The following is a 26080-nucleotide window of genomic DNA, read 5'->3' on the forward strand; positions in this document are numbered from 1 at the left end:
ATAAATGAGTCTACACAAAAAACAGCTAACTGTATAAACCATACAGTGGATGGCTTTGCACTGTAGGATTTTGTGATTTCAGAGGCTGAATTAATTTCCTTATTTCAATGAAGACTGATGGATTTTCAAATGTACATAGTTACATTATCAAATATTTGGAAAACCACAATTATATTCATTGATATTTAAATAGAAAAATAAATCTAAGCTTTCTTGATTTCGATAGAGACCTCCTCCTCCATGCATTTCCAGGTTTTTTATTCTCCCTTCTATACATAGCACTTTGTGGGGTCGATGGTTCTCCTGTGTGACTATTTTGATTCATTTAAAGTGTATTGTTCTTAGATTTATTTAATAAGATTTTCTTTCACAAAGTATGCTATAATTTCTCCCCCCTCTCAATTTAACTTACCAAAAAGGATGGGGAAAAGAGGTGGATAGAGGCAAAGAGTCTGAAACAATTTTATTGTGTTTTTAAACAGAAAAACTTGAAAGATGTTCTTTTTAAAAAAAATCAGAAGTTTTATGAGGATTCATTTTATTAAAAGCCAGCAGAGTGGCATGGAAACCACAAGGTGGCGCTGTGAGTCCATGCTGGTTCTCCTACTGGGAGCAAAACAGCATTTTCACAACTGAATTCTGTTGATTTTTCTAACTAAAGTGTACTTGAAACTTAAAAAACAGGACTAACAGGACTCATGAATTGTAAATATGCTTTTTCAATTGTTACTAAATTCAAGGTTGTATGCTTCTAAATGCTAACATAAAAGATTATAGTTTGAAAGTGTAAACATTAAACATTTATTAGAATACTAAAAAATTTTCCTCAAAAGTTATTTCTAGTTATAACTTAAATTAATATTCTACTTAACATTAAAATAAAATTGTACAGTATAATGAGGCGACTGATGTATAAAACAGAAAGATAACTTCCTATAATTCCATCACCCAGAATTACTATCGCCGCATATTCATTTAAAAAGTTAGAAGATATTCACACAGTAACTTTCTAAGTTATTTTGATTTTCTTTCAATTTAACTTTAAGACTTTTTCTCTCCTTAAAAGCTAACTTTCCATTATTAGAAAGTGCAAAGCACCTCCACTGTGTACCACATGGATGGCCAGCATCTGGGTCGGTTCTGATGGTCTGAGGTTACAGAGCAGAGTATTCACATAGCTGACACAGTTCCCTCCGGAAACACACAGAAGACACCTGCTGTCACCACTGAGTGCTAAAGCAGCACTGACTGTACATGAAGAACTGTATTTGTTTAATTTCAGTGAGCGTTTTAATGTTGTGTTACAACGTATTCCCCAGCACGGATCCTAAGCCTGTACACACGAGAGCCCCCTGGGTACAATATGCAATCCCGTTTGGGAAATCTCCAGCAGGATGTAGACCAATACTACAGCCCATACGTTCAAAAGCATATTACTTACACTGCCAGTAAATGTCAACCCAAAACTACAGAGCTCGCTGTAGTGACTTGACTCGGCAGCAGCAATATACTGAAACAGAAAGTTTTGCCAAGAAAATCGGAAGAGAAAACCAGCACAATTACAGCTTAAAATATTAAAAGTATTTATTTAAGAATGAAAAAAAAAACTCACATATCAAATAGAATCCAAATAAAAATTATCATATATTAAAATTATATACAGAATTCATATATATATATATATATATCTCCAAAGTCCTGGGGACGTTTATGCAGAACATTCTATGATCAGTGACTCGAGCACTTCAGTAACTCGGCGGTTTCTTCAAACCTGGAAGAGAGCAAATGTGTGTTAGGTAAGGGCATGGCTCAGAATGAAGGACAGGACTTTAACTGTTAGATTTACCTTTCTGAGTCTATGATAAACTGAGTGTTTCTCTTATTTTATGTACAATTACTATTAATACAGGTAAATAGAAGAGAGCAAAAATAAATAAGTCAATTCTTGTAGCCTAAGTTATTTTAGAAGTTTGCTAAGGTCAAGAAGCTTTGTACTTTTGAAGGTAGCAGGGTACATAATACTGTGGTACCATTTCATCATACGTTTCCTTCAAACTGCTCTTTGCCACAACTACATGCACCATCACCTGTCTCCAGCGAAAGCATCATTTCTTCATCAACAGCTCCCTGAACTCCAGCAGGACTAACATAACTGAAAATGTCTCCCAGCTATCCAGCTACATGCACATAATGGTTTGGTAAATCAATTATCACAAGTAGAGAGATGTGAATTAATTATCAACTAAAATATTGCTGCCCTCTGTAACCTATGATTAACTGTGTGAACAGCATGTTACGGTTGTTTGCTGGAAACCAATGACTCATCTCACACACACACACACAACTGGAAGCAGTCTGTGAGCCCTGAGTCTGAAGGAAACGGCACAGCTGACTGAGGCTCAAAGGTGTAAGCACACGCAGTCTGTGCACTCTGCACTCCAGGCAGCTCCCACAGAGCAACAGCTTCTCTCGCCCTCTCTGTTACTTACATTTTTTTCATCCTTTCCATTTTCTGGATAGTTGTTTCCTTTAATTTAAAAAGCAACAAATTTAGGCAATTTCTCCAAGTAAACAATCTTCAAAGACAGACCATGGATACAGAAAACACACTGTGAAACATTGCATAAAGTGACTCTAGTCAACACAAACACCCCTTGAGAAATTAAATTTATTATTCACCATTTTCTTGCCAACAGTATACCCTACCAGTATATACTAAAAACAGCACTTGTTTCTTCTCGACCTTAGATATCATCTAAGCAGTCGACAGTCTCTCTCACCTCTGAAAAGTCTTTCAGGACACAGTAATTAATAGTGGAGCACCTGGGCGTTGTCTCCGACGATACTGTACTATAGCCAGACGAGCGATAGTTACTTGCTGGTCCCCCCACATTGTATTTTTTATCTGTAAAGAAATTACATTTTAGGATATCTTTCCATTATATAGTGGAGCCAAATATTTACAAATAAAATAAATTAATGTAAGATGGTTATCTGGTATAGATAAAATGAGGTTTTCATAATTTTTATTCTTGTAAAGACAGATGCTAAAAATCTCTAATAAAATTTTAAAATACACTTGGGCTTTGTGGTTCATGCTTGTAATCACATATACTTAGGAAGCTGAGAATCTTGAGTTCATGGCTGATCTAAGCAATATAGAAAAACCCTGTCTCCCCCTGCTCCTCCTAAAACTCTATTTTACGTTTGTCATGATATGTGTCACTTTAAGTGTATAAGACTGTTAGTAATTTAAACTATAAACTACTTGGGACGAGAGAGATGGCTCAGCAGTCAGCAGGGCTTGACTCTTCCCGACTTGAGTTAATTCCCAGCAATCGCATGGTGGCTCACAATGATCTATAATGGGATCTGAGTCCCTATTTGGATGTGCATGAAGATAAAGCACTCATACACATAAGATTCATGAATGAATATTTAAAAAAAATAAATATAAACTACCTACTGATGTGTTCCTTTCTTAAAATGGTGACATCTATAACAATTGAATACTGAGTAATTTTTCACAATGCTTTATTATGCAGCAATGTGAAGTAATTTCAAATTTGCTTTATCTTTGTTTTGTACCTAGTGGCAATTATTAGAAAAACTGACTAAATATATATTTTATATGTAAATATAATATGTATAATATATTTACATATATATAATATATTTAAATATAATTATTTTATATATTATATAAATAACACAAATATAATATATAAATTATATAAACATTTATACTTTATACATTATATAAAATATAAAGTATGTCATATATAACATATCTATAACATAAACAATAAACAATATAGATACATTATTTATATATTATATTTATATAATTAATGTCATATTAATGATATATTATATAGTATAATCAAATACTATATATTATCATATAGTACATAATATATATTTATCATATATAAAAATTTATATATAATCATGCACATATATGTATGTTATTATATATAATAAATATATATGTGATCATTAAAACATACACAAATATATTATATTAATCTATATTGCATATTATATATTTATATATGTTATAATATATAATATAATAAATGTATATAATATATGTAAATATAATAAAATATATTAATATCAAAAGGGATCTAATCTTATGTTAAAAAAAAGTTAAAAATTCAAGATCTAGGTGTTTTATTAACAATAAAAACCTTGTTAGATATTCTGATATCAATGTGGCAAAATAAAAGCAAATTTTTCCTGTTAATTCCATCAATTACTGAACAGCATACTCAGATACGTCATTTTTCTATCAATCATGCCTATTTAAAAATTTGGCTACAAACACAAAGCCAAAATAAATCATTCACACTGGTTTATTCACATAAAGAGCATTTGTTGTATATCTTCCTGGATGATAAAGTATTAATACTCACGGACTAAACAAATGCTTTTTATCTGATAAAGCCAAATCTTCCTTGACAACCTGTTGTCTGCTCCAGCTTGCTGGTTTTCTCTGTGGAGTAGTTTTCTTAGCTTATTTTCTTGAGTAAACTTAGCTTGAATAAAATAGTCCAAACTTAACATGATCTGACTGACTAGGTCTTAAAAAATTCTGAAATGTCATTAGACTTGACACCTTTTGACAGCTATTTACTAGGTTAGATGTGTACTTGTGATCCAATTAGCTGAGGCTAACAAGGTCACATGCTACAGCTGTGAAGACTGACTACACCCAGCTGCTTACAGGAGCCTTGGGAACTTGGCAATGTTAAGAAATAATTTGAAACTCAGCAGAAACTGTCACTTCCATCCCTCTAAATATGTGTATTATTTTCTTCTAGTAGAGACAGTTGTTCTCCGAAGATTCTGATTATTTCCTCTGCTGTCCCAAAGGGGAAAAGGAACAAGCATTCAGGGCTGAGAAGACAGTTGATAATAATGGCTCCCCTCACCCTGAACTTGGGACTTGGACTTTTGAGGCATAGCACTGCTTCATGTAGAAGAAGGTTAGCATTCGGCAAGCTAGGTGGCTTCTCAGACAGAAATGCCATCCGGGACACCCCAGAGGTTATTGAGGTCCTATATACAGAATGCAGCTATATTTAATAGCCAGATCAGCTAAGTGCATATTATGCTCACGACAGTTCTGTTTTCCTGCACTCTTAGTAAAATCTTACTGGTTCAAACAAAATTTTCTAGCCATGCTGTAGAAGATTAAGAATTGGTAACCACGTACAGATTAGAAAGCAAAGGAGCAGCAGTGACCCCACACCGAGCTCCTGAAGCTGGAGTTAAGAAAACATCAGTAGGAGGGTTTGCATGTGACAAGGAGTGCCACTAATGGTGAGATACTATATATTTTAGCCAACTGTCACGTGACTACTGATTGACTTCTCATGGCCAACTCTGGAGGATCAGTATATTTTACTAGAAACAGAACAAATCGGGCTCTTCAGTCATCAATAATTTGCAAGCCAGTACCTACAAAGCAAGACCTAAGTTGTGGAGATCTTTCTTAAGCATTTCCTATATAATGAATTATATTCAAAAAGGAATTCAGTGCTTTTTCTGTACTTCTCTTCACCTTTCTTTCCCTCTTCTGTTAAAGAATAACAACTACCTGGAACCCAAGCACAGTGTAAGGTTGGTCTTACCCTTTCTTCTCTCCTCCACTGCTTCTACTTGTATCAGTAACCACAGCTCACTACTGATACGTCTCCAGGAGTTTACCTTCACTATCTTCATGATCAGTGTCCTAGTAAATCCCTCATTATTGTTCTGAAAAATGATCACTAAAACACCTGTGTGCTTTAGTTTCCTCTAGTTTATCACTCTTCTCCTTGTATGAGAATCTTAATAAAATATGAATCTGAAAATATCAGTTAAAATCTTTTATGACTCCAGGGTAAACTCCATGACCTGGTCTTTCTATTCCTCTACCCTCACCATGTGCACATATGCACCCTTCCTGTAGTCATACTGGAAGACAAAGTAAAGCAAGGCAAACCAAAACCAGCCTTGACAACTGGTAGCCTGCAAGCAATTAATACCCAAGTTTCTGTATGTGCTAACTTACAGTATTTAATAGACAACAATTTCACTGGAAGTCATGAAGTGCAGAAAAGTAAAACCACTGCCATGATGTCTAAACAAGGTCACTATTCAGTCACGAAAATGGTCAGACGCAGCCCTCAGCACTAATGTGAGTGCTTCTCTTTAGCTGGACTTTCACTCGTGCCATGGACCATCATATTATTGCTGCTCCCAAGGACATACAGATCAGAGGCTCCTCACTTCCTACACGCTCTTCCACTACCCACTCACCCTGAGACACAGTCTTACACCTCCCATTGGATTAACATACTTTTGATAAAGGAGAAAACAAATTTGGAACCTCACAAATTCCTTCCTTATTGAACACAATTCTAAGATCAGAATGATAACATTTGCATTGTACTCTGTATCTAATGAGAACAAACAGCCTGTGTTTCTATTCACAAGGTGTGGTGTGCAAGGTTTTGTAAAGTCTTAGGTCAAATTATAAGCTCTATGATACCAGGTGTTCACTTTAGTCATAATCTAAACCTATTTTGGATAAGGGTCTATCTTATTCTGAATTCTAGTGCAGCGGCTTAAACTTGGGTATACACAGTGAGTAGATATCAGAACAGGCACACTGAACTTGGAAAAGGTAGTTTTCTGTAAACAGCAGGCAAAGTGCTCTTTGGGGGAGCAAATGGCTAGATTCAATACATACACACACTGGAGACAGAAGTTACAAGTATTATTTTTTGTGCTAGACAGATCACAAGATAAAAAATTATGCTCTTAAGAATTTTACAGTTGAAAATGATATTGAACTATTCACGACAATGGGAAAAAGCAACATGCTACCTAATCTGAAATCTGCAGCCTATGATAAATTTAATAACTTAAAAAGCATCCCAAATAACTAATGTAAAGACTGAACTTGTCTTCTGTGAGATGACAGTAGTATTTGCACTGTGTACTGTTGAGGAAAGCTATCAGAGTAAGTTGCCACGATTCAACTCTGTCCACATTCAGTGAATGTGTAGCCACTGGCACAGCCACCAATGAGTTTCAGTGAAACTCTTCTTCATCTAAAGTCACATATGCATAATCATAGTTATTTTACATGGTTGTTATTAGGATTAAATGCATTAATACAGCAGTTAGAACAATGCATTTTCTTAAACTGCATATTGTCAAATGCAGAGTATTAAATACATAGTAGCTGAAAAGCTCTAATGATGTTTCAGATCTGTATTACTGAAATTTAACCTCATGATAAACTGTCAATTGTAGAAGTGATCATTTTACAAACATAATTTAATCATACTAGGAGATAAAATGTGGCCCTTTGCTTTTTCTAAATTAAGACTCAAAAGAATAAAAGCTGTTGCTGAAACTGGAGATCCTTGATGCTCAGGAACATGGAGAATATCAGTAGGAGGTTGTGACATGGGAAAGGCCACCGGAGTTCTATGCCATTCTCATTTATTACCATCAATAAGCCGAACTTATCGAGGTCTGCTTTTCTTATTGACAGTACTATGTTATTCTAGACCGATTCAAAGTAAAAATCCCCCAAAAGACTGTACACCAGAGTACATTCATCCTCTATACCCTGAAAGATATATATTCTGCTTTTATAAGCAATTCTTGGCTGTCTGTAGTTCTCTATTTTCCTTTTTCTAAGAGCTCTATAATTGTATTTTATTAATAGAAATGTTTAATAAAAACTGAAGATATGGATCAATCAGTAAATTTGCGTAATTTGATTTCCAGAACCAAGTTTTTTTGGTTTTTTTTTGTTTTTTTTTTTAAATCAGATGTAATAACTTGCATCTATAGTCTGAATACTAGGGTGATGAAGACAAGGGGATCCTGGGAGCTTACTGGCTAGCAAGTATAGCCAAGTTGGTGAGCTCCAGGTTCAGTGAGTGACTTTATCTCAAAGAATAATGTGGAGAGTGATTGAGAAGGAAATCTGATATGGACCTTTGGATTTTATGTGAGCGCGCGCGCGCGCGCGCGCACACACACACACACACACACACTCTCTCTCTCTCACAGAAATGAAAAGGCTAAAGATGTCAAATGTCTGCTGTTCTAAACATATTTCCAAGCCCACAGTACTAAAACATTAACTTACCACAGAGCACAGCATCCACATCACTAACTGACTCAGAGTCTTCACTTGCCGTATTACGCTCTACAGATTCATTCTGGAATGTGCAGGCAAATATTTAGAATAAAATAAAAGGTGTTTCATTTTATACTGCTAAACATAAAATATAAGCAAAGCACAGGGCATGTTTAGTTTGAATAAATTTGTTTACAAATAATATATAATTATTCCTGTTTAAGAAACAACCATTTAGATGCAGAAGCAGATAGTAACATTTTTGAATCTACACCTCCAGTCTCCAAAAGGGAAAGACAGACTAAAAATTGAAATTCTAAGAAATAAAAGAGATTTCTCAGACTATATAAGACAATGGTAAATTTGGTAGTTAGAATAAGAATGGCCCCCACAGACTAATATTTTTAAATGCTTAGTCACCAAGGAGGGACACTGTTTGAGAGGGATTAGGAGATATGGCCTCTGCTGGAGGAAGTGTGTCACTAGGGGTAGGCTTTGAGGTTCAAAAGCCCATGCCTGGCCCAGTCTGTCTCTCAGTGCATCAGGACATAACTCTCAGCAATTGCTCCAGCCATGTGTGCTTCCATTTTCCTTGCCATGTCGACAATGGACTAACACTCTGAACCTGTAACCAGCCCCCAGTTAAATGCTTTCCTTTATAAGAGTTGCCTGGGTCATGATGTGTCTTTACAGCAATAGAACAGTGACTTAAGAGTAAATTTGATAATTGTTTCCATTAAATTCATTTTATGATTGATGTTAATGCATAAAGAAAAAAAGTTGGAATTTCAATTTTTGCCTTTTTCTACTTTTTCTGTAAACTTTGTCCTACTAAAATACATAAAATAATTTTAAGTTTTTCAAAAAATGCTTACCTCATTCTAAGTATTTCAAGTATTAATCTATTAATCACTAAAATCTCAACTTACAGGTTTTTCAAAATATCTTATTTGATAGGAAAATAGCCACAAGAAGTATAACAAAACTTGTTAAACTTAAGCAGACTTTACTCTAACTATACACTTCCTAAGTAGCCTCACACACGGCCCTTCTACGAGTGCACAGATTGAATAAGATGAGCACCTCACTGTACTAGACAGCTTCGCACAGTGGTACCTTTTTAGACAAGAGCATCTCAGTCTCAAGAAGAGTAACTCGACTTAGAAGGTTATTCCAGGCCTTCTCATCCACCATCACTTTCCCTTTTGTTGTAGCTTCCAGACACTCAAGCCGTTTCTCTACCCAAGTTAGCTGCCTCAGCTTTTCTTGACACTCAGCCAGTGCGATCTGCAGTGCAGTGATCTCAGGATTATCACATGCACCCTAAAATGATAAGCAAGACCACAGATGATGTGGAGTGACATTTCCATTCTTTTATGCTGTTTTGATAGCACAGAAAAGATCACAGTGTGAGAACAGAGCCTTCCTTGCATGTAGACTTGGACCTTAACACTAGTTGGTCAGAGGTGACCCCAGTGACTCCATTTTCACAGCAACGACTTGTAAAGTCTGCACCATGCTCTTACATTAGGTAGCTCAATACGACTGTCATTACTTAGTTCTAGAAACAACACCTAGTATAAACCCAAGCAGCAATAAGCAAGACAAAATGGCAATATGCTTATTACCTAGAATGTCACATAGAAAAAAGTAGTCCTATAAATAAACTTTCATAAGTATAACTGCAACCCAAACTGTATAAAGATCACAAGACACAGCACTATATCAGAAAGAGGAGAGATCATATACATAACGGTGCTGTGTCAAGAAGAAGTAACAGAAATGGAAGGCTAGCAAGGAGTCGCATGGGATAGCATACATCTGTAACCCTACCACACAAAAGGCTAGGCAGAAGGGGTTTTGCAATTAGAAGCCACCTTGAGCTATGTAAAGTCAGCCAAGGCTAGATAGTGAGTCCATGCCCCTTGGGGAAAATATAGCGAAAACTCCCTTTGCTGACAAAGGGAAATGGGAATAAAATGCCAAGCTTACAAGTGGCATTTACAAGTGACCGTAATTTCCCTGGTGCAGGCACCTTTTTTTTTCATTTCTCTTTGCTTTACTTTTAACTCAGGAGGGAAACTGCAAACAGATCTGACAACTGGAATCCACTGACTTCCATTCAGTAAGATTGATTCATTCTTAAGTAATAACATAGATGTCATAATTTAAGAGTTGAGAAAACAGTCCAGGATTCAGAGACTGGAGTAAGCACAGGCACAGAACAGTGTGTTACAGAGCCCATCAGTCCTCACTTGCAGCTCAGCCTTGACCTCAGGGGCCTGGACCTCAGGAATCCGAATGTCAGAACTCTGCTCTTCCGACTCACTGCAGTCTTCACTCACTTCTGTTGAGGTTACAGTCCCTTCAGGAATGCCAACCTTCTCTTCATTGTACAGGTGGCGGATCACCACAGCTTTCTTCTGCAGAGACAAACACCAACAGATACTTCCAAGGTTTACTGCCACGATGCCTTTAAGTATACTCTGGACAAACTGTATAAAGACTTGAAGACATTTATATTATCAGTAATGTATCACAATGTAGCATGCTAAGATTAACATATTTTATAAGCGTTTCGGAGACATGGTTCAGCTTTTTAAAAGCTTTCTTATATCTTAGATGGAATACTGAAATATATTTTAAAGATGTTTAGTTTTGTTTCAAACTGCTGGAGAAAGTGATTACAGTAAAGCTGAAACAGGATTAGCAAAGATCTGATTAATTGTTGAGACAGGTTGATCTGTGCTTTTGTAAATGTTTGAAATATTACATGATAGAAAGTTAAAACCAAACCCCAAAAACAACAAAACAAAAACAACTATTAGGTATGGTAGCACACAACTATAACCCCAGCATTCACTAAGCCTAGACAGGAGGGTTAGAAGGGCCAGGCCAACCTGGGCTATATAGTGAGATTCTATCAATGAATAAACAAACAAACAAACAAAAGTTTTGACATAATTTACAAGTTATACAACAACTAGCTGTGTGAGGACTCACTATAATTTTTGCTATTGATCAAATCACAGTGTATAGGTTATCTTTAGCTGAAAGTTCAAAATACTGAAAACCAGGAAGTACTAAAACCTCACATTTTAGCCACCATCTGTCTGCCTATGGATTGTCTGTACAGACATGAAAAACCCTAACACATGAAGAAATCATAAACCATCTACATGACATGAGGCATCGGGAAGGAGACAATTTGTTTCAGCACTGCCAACTTCTCTGTCAACAAAGAAATAGAAGTATGTTTATGAATACTACCATCTTGTTAGTAGTTATTCATGTTTCTGGTATTAAAGTGTTTCTAATCATGTATTTTGGATTAAAGACTAAATAATTGTATGTATTTTGCTTTATTTAGAAACAATTTACATCTTTTATCTAATTATTGATTATTAATTTGTATTCTGCCCTCTCACCCAAAAAGAAAAATAAATGGAAGTACATTTATTATTAAAATGGAATATTAGCTTAGAGCTCCCCTTGAATATGAAAAATTGCTATCTCTAAATGTATTGGAGTTTTTGGCAACAGGTGCTCAAAACAAACAGAGACAATGTATTCCTATAAAGAAAGAATACTCAAAACCAGATTACTAGAAAATCTATACTCTTGGTTTTCATTGCTTCTAAAAGAATCTTCATAAACACTCTTGATACTAATGGATTACTTAATACATACACAGCCCTTTTTAGGGATAATCAGATACGTAATTAAGAAGGCTGGAAAGATGTCTCAGGTTAAAAAACACTTACAAACTCTTACAAAAGACACAAGTTTGGTTCTCAGAATTCACATGGAAACTCACAACCACACAACTCTAGTTTCAAGGGATACGACACGCTCTTTTGCTTCCTTCTGATGTACAACCACATAAGATTAAAAAAAATGTATTTTTTTAAGCATGTCAATACCTCTCTAGTATAACCTTACATTTTATCTGAAAAATGAAAAGAATTCAACATTAGAAATATAAAACCTATTCAATTTTTCCTGTTTACACTTCTCACAAGTTTAGGAATGGTCCCCAAACATCAAGTGCACTAAGAAGCTGCCTGCTGCTGAGACTACAGGGAGGAAAGGGAAGTGGGGTAAGAGAGAGGGGTGAGAGAGAGCAACAGGGGGTGGATATGGTCAAAACACATAAATAAATGAAATAAGGGCCTTTAAACAACTAGTTTTCACTAATAAAAATGCCTTGTATCCTGTGCTGCCTGCTGCAGTAAAGTATCTACTGTAAGCAGATGCTTCTGTTCCTTTTCTTTTCACACCTTTCCTGACGTCATAAACCTGCCCGTGACGTCAGTGCTGACAGCCTCTGCAGGACGCTTCTCACTGTGTGAACAAGGTTCTGGCTTCTCAGAAATGTGCTTCTTCCTTTGGCATGATGAAGTCTAAGAAAGGAAAAGAAGGAGATGAAATAATTCATTTTGTAATGTAAAATAGTATGATATAGATTTAAATTCTACTACTTAAATACTTAGTTTTGGTAATAGCAAATAGTGAAAATAATGAAGCATGCTTTGTTTGTTTGTTTCTTGAAAATTTAAGTGAAACTGGTATGGTGGTGCTGTATTCCCATACACAGAAGACTGAGGAAGGAGGCCTGAGGCTAGCTTTAGTTACACAGAAAGTATGAGGTAGCCTGGGCTACAAAGTTAAAAACAAACAAAAATAAACAAGAAAATAAAACAAAAACTTTAAAAAGTGTCAGAAATACAATATCTTTGAGCTGTTAACTTAGTTCCAGATCATAGATGTGTAAGACACATGACTAGTATTAGAGAAGTTACGATCCTTGACAGGTTATATGTACCATATGTGTATAGTGGAGCAACTACGGCATCTGACATGTGGGCCGTATAGAACAATGAGATTAGATTAGCTAGATGCTTATGGCTTTATCTAAGTTAGACTGTAGGACAGCCCAGTATTGCTATGACCTGTCCTCAGCAAAAAGCTAGCTGTGAAATATTTGTCCTATAGAGGGGATTCTGAGACATAAAAGCTCTGTGGTTTTACACGCTCATGTCCCTTCGAGTTCCCATCTTGGTTCTGCACAACCCATTTTTGGTAGAAACTACTCCTAGTTCCTAGATATGCCCCTGAAATTCCTAGACAATTCCACAATTATGCACATAACATTAACACACAAAAGTTCCCTTCAGTTCATAAAACACTCTGATGCATACAACAGTTGGAGTATTCACCTATCAAGCTTAGTTGCCCACTCCCTTCCTTGAGAGAAAGCACCGTTCCTTTTGCTTCAGTAAATTTGTTTCTATATTTAAGTCTCTTCGACAAAGGTCCTTGAATTCCTTCTCTAACCACTGGACTCTAACAGTCAAAGAGCTTCTGGGCTCAGCAAGTCGCGTGACCAGGCACTTTTAAATGATTTGCTGTTGATTCAAATATTAGGCTTTTTAGCATTAGTTAGAACTAAAATCTATTTGTAAAATCACCTTGTCAAGACCACTCAATTCCTTGTGTTTTTTCATCACACAATTCAATATATCACAGACAATTTCAATTTTCCATTCAGCAAATCCAGACTGTATAAATTGCTTTTTCGTCAAAATTGGTTTATAAGCAAATTGATCACGAAGAAGCTGCAAAGGAATAAAGGTAATAATTAGAAACAATTTGTTTGTTTAATTCAAAATTTTATAGCCGCCTGATCAGAAGGTAATAACTACCTTTGAGAGGAAGATCAAGCCATTGAATAAAGGTACTAAAAATATAGAGTTGGTGTTCAATGATGCCCGGGAATGAGACAAGCTGCCAGGGATATTTGGGTGGGGGGCAGAAGGGAAAAGAAGAGAGAGGAAGAGAAAGAGGAGAGGAAGAGAGGCAGAGGGAGGGGGATGAGAAGCGGGAGAGAGGGATGAGCACTTTAGGACAGCCAGAGCTAATGAGACCCTGTGTCGAACAAAACAAAACAAAACAAAACAAACACACAAAAATCATAGTACTTGACAAAATTAATGGTAAACATAAAGTTTTTAAAAATCAAAACCAACTGAGATTAGTCTCCACTCAAGTGTCTAGATGCTACTGAAGATATAAGATCTTATCTCAGATCTCAAGAAATAAACTATGAAAGTTTCACTTTGTAGAAGTAATTAATACAGAAGCTGGTGGACTGTCAGCTCTCTCTCTTCCAGTATACAAACATTTAGTAAAATTTCATAGAAAGCAGGCAAATTATAGCCAATGACAAATGTTTACTAGATGCCATAATTAATAAGAAATGTTGAAAAGCAAATAGGAATTGTATATTTATTGCAATAGAGACCACATTTTAATGAAATAAACACCTATGAAAATAGTCGAGTATACACACGTGTGACACATGACCACATATGATAATAGCCCCAGATTATAATGAAGCTAATTTTTTTCCTATGGCCTAGTAATTAAACTTTATTACTTCCATGTTTAGACACATAAATACGTATACTCTACTATAAATCACACAATATTCAGAACAGGAACACATTACATGTTTGTAGCCCAAGGGCAATAGGCTATGCATATAGACAACATCTAGGTCTCTGCAAGCACACTCTGTTATTTTCCCAATGATAAAATTGTCTATCAATGCATTTCTCAGGACGTATATACTGCTGGTAAGTAAACATGCAACTGTGTTTTGACAGTTATTACTAAAGTATTAATTTTAAAAATCACTCAATAAAGTAATTGTTTCATAAACTCTGACTACCTTATAGACAGTATCTGTAAAGCGCACATCATTCTTCGCGATAAGCTCTATACTGGAGTCCATCAGAAGTTCTGCTACATGAGGGGAGTAGGACGTGAGAGAGTAGCTGATGATGGGCAAGCATGCTGCTGTGTCTCCCTTCATCAGGCTGAAAGGGAACGGAGAAGGACATCATCCACATAGGCACAAACCTGGGTGATTAAGTAACTAGTAATGTTGTCAATAACTTCCTTATCATTATAGACACAATAATGAAGAAATACATGACTCTCCAGGCTTTCTATGCTACTCTGAACCATTCTGATCAGATTATGAAACAGCACTATTCATAATTTTCATGTGCTCAGAACCTCACTACTGCTGTACAGCCTATCTCCTACAGTTTTTATGGCTTTTCTAAAGTGTATTCTTACTTGATCTCCTATAAATGAAAAGAAAGTACGACCTTACAGTTCTCAGGAAGATTTTATACTTTTGTAACATTTGCTACATTAACGCATTTATTCCTACACAAACCTGCAAACATTAATCTTATGAACTCTAAGTTACAAATGAGGAACACCCAGAGCTTATACTGCGATTCGGTGCCCACTTTCTGCTTCCTTGAGAGCTGTACCTTTTTTGCTTGTGTTCACATCTAGAAGGGGGTCCTACATGTTGCCTTTATCTGTATTTATTCTTTACGATTCATTACTTAACACTGGTTCTCATGAAGCTATCTTCTTGGTATCTGCTGCCTCATGCTGTCTGTTTCTAATTGTCTACTTATTTACTGGTGGATAATGACTCGGTGAATCCTGCACAACGAAGCAAATGAATTATATCTTCAATTACCCAGCTGAAGTTACACTGTACTTCTGTATGAACAGTATATTTTCCACAGAATTGAAAATGTGTGTGTCAACCTTCCCATCTCCACCTCAAAGTTTTAAAAAGCATTTTGTTATTTGCATGTGTCATGCCCACAGCAACTGCAGATGTAAGGCCCCGATAGGGTTGCTAGGAGCAAACTCGCTTTCTTTGGAAGAGCAGCAGGTGCTTTTAACTCCACTCAAAATTTAATAAGAGTTTTATTGCACGGAGGCTGCCTTAAGAAAGGAACCCCACTAATCAGAATCTTCCACATTAAGAGAACACAGTAAATGGACCAACTCCATCTTCTATACAAAGAAATACATTTGTAAGAAATGGCAACACCTGTGCTCATGCTGGCTGTATTAAAAATACTACCTCATGGAATGAGAGAATGGCAGATTATATAATTAATAAAACTCATTATATCCTTCCGGTCTGGGCACAAGCACTGCCCCCAATCTCACAGAACCCAGAGGAATCTGTCCTCACAGGAGCTCTAACCCGGGCAGTATCTTAGGTAAGGAGAAAGCAACACCAGCTCCAAACAGGGAGTAGCTGGGACTCACTAAGACCCAAGAAGTCATTCCTGGCCCGGAGCCTTGGTTCCTTCCAGTCTGGGCCCGAGCACCGAGCAGATCTTGGGCCCCAGCTCTAACCCCAGTAGCAACACCCAACTCACACAGTTCTGATACAACCAAAATAATAGGAAAGACAGGCTCCAGTCAGAGACAGGGCAGGTAGCACTAAGGAGATCCAGATGGCGAAAGGCAAGCACAAGAACATAAGCATCAGCAACCCAGGGTACTTGGCATCATTAGAACCTAGCTTTCCTACACAAAAAAAGTCCTGAATTCCCCATATCACTAGTAAAGAAAGGTTCAGATTTAAAATCACTTCTAATGATGATGATAGAGGACTTTAAGAAGGACATAAATAACACTCTCAAAGAATTTGAGGAGAACACAGGTAAACAGGTAGAAGCCCTTAAAGAGGAAACACAAAAATCCCTTAAAGAATTACAAGAGAACACAACCAAACAGGTGAAGGAATTGAACAAAACCATCCAGGACATAAAAATGGAAGTAGAAACAATCAAGAAATCACAAAGGGAGACTACCCTGGAGATAGAAAACCTAGAAAAAAATCAGGAGTCATAGACACAAGCATCACCAACAGAATACAAGAGATAGAAGAGAGAATCTCAGGTGCAGAAGATGCCATAGAAAATATTGACACAACTGTCAAAGAAAATGCAAAATGCAAAAAGTTCTTAACACAAAACATCCAGGAAATTCAGGACACAATGAGAAGAACAAACCTAAGGATAATAGGCATAGATGACAGTGAAGATTCCCAACTTTGTTGTTTTCTTCAACAAAATTATAGAAGAAAACTTCCCTAATCTAAAGAACGAGATGCCCATAAACATACAAGAAGCCTATAGAACGCCAAATAGATTAGACCAGAAAAGAAATACCTCCCGTCACACAGTAATCAAAACACCAAGTGCCAAAACGAAGAAAAAATATTAAATGCAGTAAGAGAAAAAGGCCAGGTAACATATAAAGGCAGACCTATCAGAATTACACCAGACTTCTCACCAGATACTGTAAAAGCTAGAAGATGCTGGACAGATGTCATACAGACCCTAAGAGATCACAAATGCCAGCCCAGGCTACTATACCCAGCAAAACTCTCAATTACCATAGATGGAGAAACCAAGATATTCCATGACAAAACCAAATTTACACAATATCTTTCCACAAACCCAGCATTACAAAGGACAATATCGGGAAAGCTCCAATACAAGGAAGAGCAAGAAAGTAATCCTCTTCCAACAAATCCAAAAGAAGATAGCCACACAAAGATAATTTCACCTCTAATAACAAAAATAACAGGAAGCAAAAATTACTGTTTCTTAATATCTCTTAACATTAATGGACTCAGTTCCCCAATTAAAAGACATAGGCTAATTGACTGGATACATAAACAGGACCCAGCATTTTGCTGCATACAGGAAACCCACCTCAGTGATAAAGACAGACTTTACCTTAGAGTAAAAGACTGGAAAACATTTTTTCAAGCAAATGGTCCTAAGAAACAAGCTGGAGTAGCCATTCTAAAATCTCCAGCCCAAGAACACAAAGGGAGGAACTCATGGCTCCACCTGTATAGGTAGCTGAGGATGGTCTTGTCAGGCATCAGTGGAAGTGGACGGCCTTGGTGCCTGAAAATTTGGATTCCCTAGTGTTGGGGAATTTCGAGAGCAGGAAGGCAGGAATGGGAGGATGATGGGAGAAACTCCCAGAATTATATGGATTAGACATGACAGAGGCAGGCCCCCAGAAGACTAGATTCCAGAATTCAAACAAACAATTATCTTGATACTAAAATTTGTTTTGAGAATTGTATATTGCAGAATACACAGCCTTGGTGTATCTACTCATAAAGCAAGCTGAGCAGACCTGCTTGAACCTCTGATGCCCTGCTATTTCAGCTGGATGCAGTGAAGACACAGCATCAGAGGCTTATCAATTTACTCTTCCCCTTGACCCTCTTCTAATACCTCAACGCCCGTAATCAGCTTGAAGAAGTTAATGAGGAGTCAGAGCCCCTATTCCCTGGGCTTGGAGACTGAGGTGGTTATATTGGGCTGTCTTTCTAGGGAAAAGTTGTGGTTTTGTTGGAACAGGGAGGATTAGCTAGGATTTATTGCATAGCCATAACCTATTGGTAGAAATAAGTATAATTGTTATTAAGATGAAGTTATAATTTCTTAAATGGTACAAAATTTACTTTGATTTCAAATTTAAGGTTTTCATTGGTACAAGCTTCTTATTGATATAAAAGTGAGATGCATATTGTTACTGTCATTGGCATTGTGCCTATATAACACATTTAGGAATACAAGGGTTAGACCCAGTCCTTCTTTAACTTTTCTAACTGATTTGAGATGGTTAGCCTGTGAGTTAAGGGCCTATAGCAAATTCATGGCTCTGAGTTTATTGTTAGGGTGTTTTCTATATTTTCTTTAGAAATAGCTGAAAGGAGTTAACAGACAACAGTCCAGATTGCCTTACATGGATAGTTGGTTTTCAAAACATCAGACGTCCACAGAATTGACGTTACAAGCATTTCTGTATTAATGTTCATTTTGATTAGAGACCTGTCTGCTCCTGACAGCTTCCTGTCTTGGATTCTAAGAAGAAATTGAGCATCGTTGGAGTTACTTCAGTTGTGGTGAGACAGCTACCAGGCAAGAATTACCTCTTGTCATCTATAGACAAATCACTGTCCAGAAAAGGACACACTTGCAGAATAGTCAACTGATTATATCTGCCAAGCCAGAGTAATCAGACCTTAATAATTCTGCATCACTAGGTCTGTCAGATGATCCTGGGCCAGAAGGCTGAAAATCAGATGCTCCAACGTTCTGTAGTATAGGGACTGTCCAGGTGTTCAGCGATCTCTATAAATTGGCTAAGATTTAGAAGCTATGCTTTGTGCTTTCCATAATTTCATTTAACTCAGTCATTCTGCATTTCTGACGTGGTTGAAAACTTATAGTCTCATAGCCAATCCTGGCTATTTACTTTGAAAGAAAAGATTTGAAAGGATGGTTTTCAGCTGACATTCATTCTAAAGCCAAGAAAAAAGCCAGGTTCAGAACTAAGTCTTTTAGTTAGGAGAGATGACAGAGGTTCTGCTTAGTCAACAAAATGATGGACTGGGTATTGGGTCTATGTTGTACCTTACTGACACAAATTGGTATAGTTATGCTCTAATTGTATTTTAAGAGAAAAGTTTTAATTTAACAGGAAGGGTGATATGTAGGAAAAGCTAAGGTGGGAGGAGTAAAGAAAGGAAGTGGAGGAATAAGGAGAGGAGGAGCTAGGTGACAAGAAGGGGGTGAGAACATGGAGGTGGATGTTCATGTGTCTCCGCCAGTCAAAGATTCTTGATATATCTACGTTGGGTATTGGGTTACACTTCTGATTGAGCATTACCAAACTTATAAAGCCTTTGATTAACATTAAAAAAAATTATATAAAAGCAAAAAGGAGAAAGGGGGATGGTATAGGGGTTTGCTAGGGATGGGAAATGGAGAAAGGAGATGGCATCTGAAATGTAAATAATGTATCCAATAAAAAATGTACAAATCACAAAAAAAATCCATTATATACCAATGAGCTTAAAATTAGACAGAGACAGTATCTAGACTGACGTATATACAACTAACAAACAGCCATCCTAAATTCTCTTTGGGTTGGAATTTTTATTCATACTTATGAATAGATTCTACTGTTTTCTGCTTTCTTAAATATATACACTTAAATATTATGATATTAGATATAAATATATACAAGTAAATTTCTCTTAAATTTATTACAGTTGTTTATTGTGTGCCTGTGTGTTTGTGCACAGGTACTCACATGCATACGCAATAGCACAGATACCTTGGCACACATATGAAGGAAAAAGGACAATTTGAGAAACTTGGATCTTTTGTTTCAGTATGAGGCCTGGTGATTGAAGTCAGTGTCATCAGGTTTGGTAGCCAGCTCCTGTACCAAGCTGTTAGCCCAAAAGTGAATTTAAATAGGATCCATAAGAAAAGGTCATTATTTTCATCATGTAATATATTATCTCAAACGTTTTGCAAAATAATAATAAACTTATCAGTAAGCTTCAAACATCAAATGCATTACAGCTTACCCGACATAATCCACCTCATTGGGGTAATTTAGTGAACGAAGCACTTGTTCTAGCTTCCGCAAGCTTCTTTTTAAATCACCTGTTGCCATTATAATGCGATCCAGCTCCGACTCTTAAACAATTTTACAATCTTTCATCTAAAAATGAAATGATGGAGTACTGGTTAACTGTGCACTTTCGGAAGCTGCTCTGTTCTACTGTGTAGACATCTCCTACACCTATCTGTGTGTATCCCCAGCACGTTCCACCACCTACTTCTGCTCCTCAGAACTTAGCACTTCTATGGCAGGTTAAGGGCTTACTGCCTTGGAGCTGACTCTAAATGCTAAATGTGAACTTGGCTTCAACCTCATCCTCTATTTTATTCTTTTCAGAAAAATAAGTTTGCCTTGTATTTATGTTCTTCCCATGTATTTCATCTAGCACTCTCCCAAATGTTTTACCTGGAATGATAATGGACTATAATAGTTACTTTTTCCCTGTGGCCATATACCTAACAGAAGCACACTCAGTGGAAGAAACCTATTGGTTCAATGCTTGAGTGTGCTCAATGCTTCTCACAGTGTGGAAGCCATGGAGACAGGCAGCAAGGTGACAGGAATGTGCAGTAGCTGCAAGCCCATGTTACACCAGACCAGAGGAAGGACAGCAAAGAACTGGGATCAGGCTACCTAGCATCTTAAGGCATCTTCACGCCTCAAGCAACTTTCTCTAGCTAGGCCCCACCTCCTAAAGATTCCACAACCTGACAAATTAGCACCCCATCTGGAGACCAAGTTATCAAACATAAGCACCTATGGAGGACTCTTCACATTCAAATCACAGCTGATACCATTTGGGAAAAAAAAATAGCAAGTTGAAATGGCCTCCATCATTAATTAACTTGAATGCTTATAAAACCTATATAATATAAACAAAAAAATTAGCACAGATTTAAGTTATTATTCCCAAGGCTTGGATTTCATGCAGTTTTAGATCAGAGATGCCTATCTTAAAAAACAAAACAAACTCATACTTTACCAATATCTTGCTCAAGAAAATTACAAGAGTACTTTTAGAAACTAAATTCTCTGAGACTGAAGTTCCTTTAAACTGAAATCACTGATAATAAAAGAACAATTCAAGAAGTAGATGAACTATAGTGATTTTTTTTCCCCACGGTCTGCATTTCAGCAACTCTCACCACATAGACCACCCTTTTCCATACACCTCTGCATCTATGTAGATCAAGAGAAGTATATAAGCTGGCAATGTGCAGAATTCTAAGGCTGGGCCACCACACATCTGTAGCCATTTCCCTGGATGTGGGCATCTACTCGCTCTCTGTGGGAATACCATTCCCATTTCCAGTCTGCTCGTTATGAGCATGATGAAGAACAAGGAATATACATGTAAGTATCCTTGCACTGATATTATGGTGACCATTTTGAAGCATTAAATAACACCTGCTATTATTTATGCAATAAAGATTTTAGGGGGGGAAGGGAAGAAATCATACAATTAAATTATACAACATACTGGTCAGAACAGTAAGGCTTATTTCCCATCTTTCCAGATGCCAGAACTAGACAGACATACAGATATGGTAAGACAGACTTCCCAGACCAACCTTTATCACCTAGGAAAGGAGAAGTGGGAACTACTCTAGCCTCTCTCTGTAACTATAAACACTGTTCCTGAGATTTCAGATTGCAACTCTGATCTTGTTTCAGTTTCCAGACCCATCTGACAACACAGTTGTTAGTTTTGTTCCTATCCCATCTTCCCAGGACATGCGATTTCATCCAATCTTTTCTTTTGTTGGTATCCTAGAATACATTTATCTTTACATTATTTCTACCTCTGGTAATGAAATTTCGGACTATAAAATATGTCCCGGGAACACATCCTCTTCATTACCAGCACAATACACATTTTGAAGAAAAGTAAGATTCAAGTACAGCTTGTATCTGTAGGTGAAGGAGAGAAATGATATGACAGAAAAGAAAAACACAAAGACATTTAAAAACAAGATCATAGAAGTATGTTTTCAAGAAAGGCTTTCCTAGTATTTTTTAATTAGTAAATACTAAAATTATTACTATTGACACTAATCAAGTACTGATACTCATTTTTACACTTGACCATAGTTAAAAGGTCAATAATCGACCTGCTACATATTCCTGAGATAAAAAATAACCTGTTACTTAAAAATAAAATTATAAGCCGGGCAGTGGTGGTGCACGCCTTTAATCCCAGCACTTGGGAGACAGAGGCAGGTGGATTTCTGAGTTCCAGGACCACCAGAGGACTACATGTGTCGAAAAACAAACAAACAAAAAAAATTATAATTTTCACTTTATATTATTTATCAAAGGATATTAAATAAAGACAGTATAAAGATTCAATCATTAAGCATTAAGGTCTCACTGGTCTACCTAGCTTTCTGAAGAAGGAACAAATCAAATCCGCCAACAGAATTCCTGGAAGACATTGTGAGAACGGCATAAGGTGGCTTTGGTGGGGGAATGGGAATTGATCTCGGGGTCTTGGCATTCTACCCAATGGCTGTACCACTGAGCTAGTCCCCCAGCTCAGCAGTTTAAGATGTATTGTTTCAAACCCAGGTCAATCTCATAGCTGCTACAGGTCTTTTAAAACACGTCACTGGATTCAAAAATCATTGTGTTCAGGATAAAGTAACTAGCCTTTAATAATCACAGTGGATAGCTATGATTGTGAGATCCAGCTTGATATATCTAAAAGCCAAACTTTAGCTAGAGGAATACAAATCTGTAGAAATTAAATTTACCAAATCTCTCCGTAATAGATACTAGGAAAATGCTGTTGTAAGAAAAGATTCGAGGAGGGAAAAAACGGAGAAAGGTAGGGCGAATGGAAGCAATGAATGGTTCAGTGGCACCGCTGTGTTCACACATAAAACACTGTTAAAATGCTTGCTGTAAAATTAAGTCTAGAATACATGCGTTAAGATTAGTTTTCTTTTTATACAGAGCAATCTGTAGTCCTCAAAGTAAATGGAGAATTCTTATTTTAAAAAACACCATGAAGATGAAAACAAAGACAACACGAAGGAATACCTTTACTATTCTAGACAGTCTTTTGGAGCTAGATGTATTCTGGACTGAAAGGAACTTGGCGGCCACAAACCAATTCTAAGAGGGCAGAGTATGATTCTTTCTACTTGGTGCCTTCCCCAAACCATACCAGCTGGTACACGAGCAAGTCCCATCTAGAATTCCCTTTCTGCCTCTAAATTTAAAAGGATGAAACGGTAGACCTGATGGTTCGCCTACAACCCAGCAACCTCGGTGAGTACAGCCGAAGGGCCACCTCCGTCCAAGCCAGAGAAAAGTCAGTCCGCGAGCAAGAGCTCAGCCAGCAGCCGCTAAGCAAAATGAAAGGTTCCCAAGGCGACCGGACAAACACAGAAAGAAGAAGGGAGCACAAGTAACCCGAGAAAGTGGCGGGAACCGGGTCTCCAGACCCAGCGCCTTAGCGCCCGCGCCTTGGGTCGCCTCTCGTGCCGACGGTTTGTTTTAAGAACTTAGACTTCGAGCGGAAAGTTCGAACAGCGGCTAAACATTCCGAGCCACAGGCTGCCCCAATTGCTGGTATTCCTAGGTGCAGATTCACACTCGGTTCTCTCGGCTTCTTCAGGAGAGTCTACTGATATGAAAGTCTTATTAATTACATGTCTTGTATTGATTATCATATTTCAAATTAGCATAATTTTGATGGCCGAAGTCATTCAGAATGAGAAGTGAGAAATAAAGACTTTATGGCGAATCTGAATCAAGAAAACTGGAACCCTTTTCCTTTAAGAAGCCGCTCCTCGACGTCACTTCCGGCAACAATAGGAAACGTCAAAAACTTGCACGGTCCGCCACTCCGGCTCCTGCAGGTTGAGGTGCTGTGAATTCCCAGGAATCTAAGGCGGCTTCTGATACTCTCGCAGTCATTTTGTTCTCCAGCGCGAACACGTGCGCTCTGGACAGGCCTCTCCATGGCTTGGGCACCAGTTCCCGGCTGAGCCATTTCCTTTTCGGCTGACAGCCCCCGCCCACAGGCTGAATCGTCGCGGCGGCGGTGGAGATCACAGGTCGCTCAGGTACTAGCGTCGGCACAGATACTTCCAATGCCTTGCCTCTTCCGCCCGTACGCCCTCACTTTTCTTCTCCGAAATGAAGACAAGGGATGCTTGCCACTTGGTAGCACGGCCCAGTAAGCAACAGTTTAGGACCAATGGGCACTGTAAGACATTTTGAGTGACAGCGGCGGTGGCTTATTAAAATGGTGTATCGGAGTCGAGAGGCGGGTGTGAGTCTCTTCTGTTTCTAGGCCATTGGTATAGAGGTCGATTTGGGACTCGCGGTGGCAATCTCAATGAAAGAAGACAAACGGTGGAGGTTACTTTCTTAATCTTCACGTGTTGCTTTTATGATGATTATAGTGTCATTCGATGCCCAGGCAAACTTTCATTCTTTACGACGTCCCATTAATATGAATCCAAACATATACAGTTTAAGGTCTCTGCTGATTGCTACTTGCTACAGTCTCCAAACAAGAATATAAAATTGGTTAAATACTTTTCTTTGTGTTTTGTTTTTCTGCGACTAAGCTCCACTTCCCACATCGTATCTGCTCAGTACACGTTGTTTAGACAAAAATCATAGCAATTTGCAATTCTTACTCGATATTTTTTAGGTTTATTTTCCGTTCTGTATTTACTAATTAATAATAGTTTACAAGTGAGAGATTTATTTTTAAGGACTCTCTCTTCAAAGCGTTATCTTCAATACTGCAATTGAATACAATCTGTTGTTTATTGAAGTGTTTGCGCTCCTTTTTTATTTGTATTTTGAGACAGGATCTCCTGTGTACTCCAGGCTGGCCTAGAATTCATTGTGTAGTCCCGACTGTCCTTAGGTAGCAATCCTTTTGCTTGGCCTCCCAAAGGCCTGGAAGTATGATTTTGCAACAGGCCACTAGGTACTCTTCCCTTTGCTTTGATATTTGTTTGGACTTTGGTACTTTCACTCCTAAGAGAGGACCTTCTGGTTGCCATTGTGAAAGGTTTTTGTTGTTGTTGTTGTTTTGTTTCTTATTATTTACAAAGTAGAGCAAGTCTCAAAATGAACAATAAATAAATGTATTGTTTTCAGGTTAATTCAGAAACTTCTTGATTATAAAGTTTGTCTAAAATTAACAATTTAACAGTTTAACTAATTAACAATTTAACAATTTAAGTTTGTCTAAATTAACAATTACCTAAGTAACTTCATTAGTTATGTATTGCTGGTTTATGATTATCCCCGTATTTAATGCAGCTCAAAACAAGCATGTATTATCTTGGTTTCTTTGAGTCAAGATTCAGGGCAACATTCTACAGAGTAGTTCAGATTTTTTCTTGGGGTAGCAGTTAGGCTGTGTTTTGGGTCTTGTGATATTATTGAGAGACACTGAGTTAGAGTAAGGATTTACTTCCAAGTGCATGCACATGGCTGCCAGCTGGCCTAGATTCTCTGCCAAGTGGGTTTCTTCATAAACTACCTTACAGTATGGCAGTTGATTTCTCCTACAACAGACTATCTGAGAAAAATCCAAACTGAGGGAAGATACCT

At 37.3% G+C, this 26080-nt stretch overlaps 2 protein-coding genes across 5 annotated transcripts in view; one reads left to right on the forward strand and one right to left on the reverse strand.

The window, feature by feature from the left end:
- Window positions 1–1566: 1566 nt before the first annotated feature.
- On the reverse strand, window positions 1567–24311 carry Cep44 (centrosomal protein 44). 4 transcript variants are annotated; one of them, XM_076914162.1, is made up of 12 exons: window positions 23737–24311; window positions 21251–21281; window positions 20457–20593; window positions 14886–15033; window positions 13624–13770; window positions 12433–12555; window positions 10408–10575; window positions 9269–9475; window positions 8162–8234; window positions 2781–2905; window positions 2490–2527; window positions 1567–1771 (listed from the first exon to the last, which is right to left on the reverse strand). In XM_076914162.1, the coding sequence occupies exons 3-12, from the start codon at window positions 20543–20545 to the stop codon at window positions 1729–1731; spliced, it is 1161 nt and encodes a 386-aa protein (XP_076770277.1). In that variant the 5' UTR covers window positions 20546–20593; window positions 21251–21281; window positions 23737–24311; the 3' UTR covers window positions 1567–1728. The 4 variants fall into 4 exon arrangements, with proteins under 4 accessions (XP_076770277.1, XP_076770276.1, XP_076770278.1 ...); XM_076914161.1 differs by lacking the exon at window positions 21251–21281 and adding an exon at window positions 22297–22405; XM_076914163.1 differs by lacking the exon at window positions 21251–21281 and having other exon boundaries at window positions 23912–24311.
- The window catches only part of Fbxo8 (F-box protein 8), a 40128-nt gene continuing 38358 nt past the window's right edge, over window positions 24311–26080 (forward strand). The window contains exon 1 of the mRNA XM_034520847.2: window positions 24311–24567. The gene's annotated coding sequence lies outside the window, so the exon portion shown is untranslated. The remainder of the gene's footprint in view (window positions 24568–26080) is intronic.

The sequence above is a fragment of the Arvicanthis niloticus genome, chromosome 16 (genome assembly GCF_011762505.2).
Source record: "Arvicanthis niloticus isolate mArvNil1 chromosome 16, mArvNil1.pat.X, whole genome shotgun sequence".
Classification (NCBI taxonomy): Eukaryota; Metazoa; Chordata; class Mammalia; order Rodentia; family Muridae; genus Arvicanthis; species Arvicanthis niloticus.

What these genes read in the sequence shown, in the direction of transcription:
- Cep44 (XM_076914163.1), bottom strand. Translation starts at nt 20,545, where the DNA reads ATGGCAACAGGTGATTTAAAAAGAAGCTTGCGGAAGCTAGAACAAGTG. An exon ending in AATGAGGTGGATTATGTCGG is followed by an intron (nt 15,034 to 20,456) that starts GTAAGCTGTAAT and finishes GTTCCCTTTCAG; the next exon opens with CCTGATGAAGGGAGACACAG. An exon ending in AATTGAGTGGTCTTGACAAG is followed by an intron (nt 12,556 to 13,623) that starts GTGATTTTACAA and finishes TTCCTTTCTTAG; the next exon opens with ACTTCATCATGCCAAAGGAA.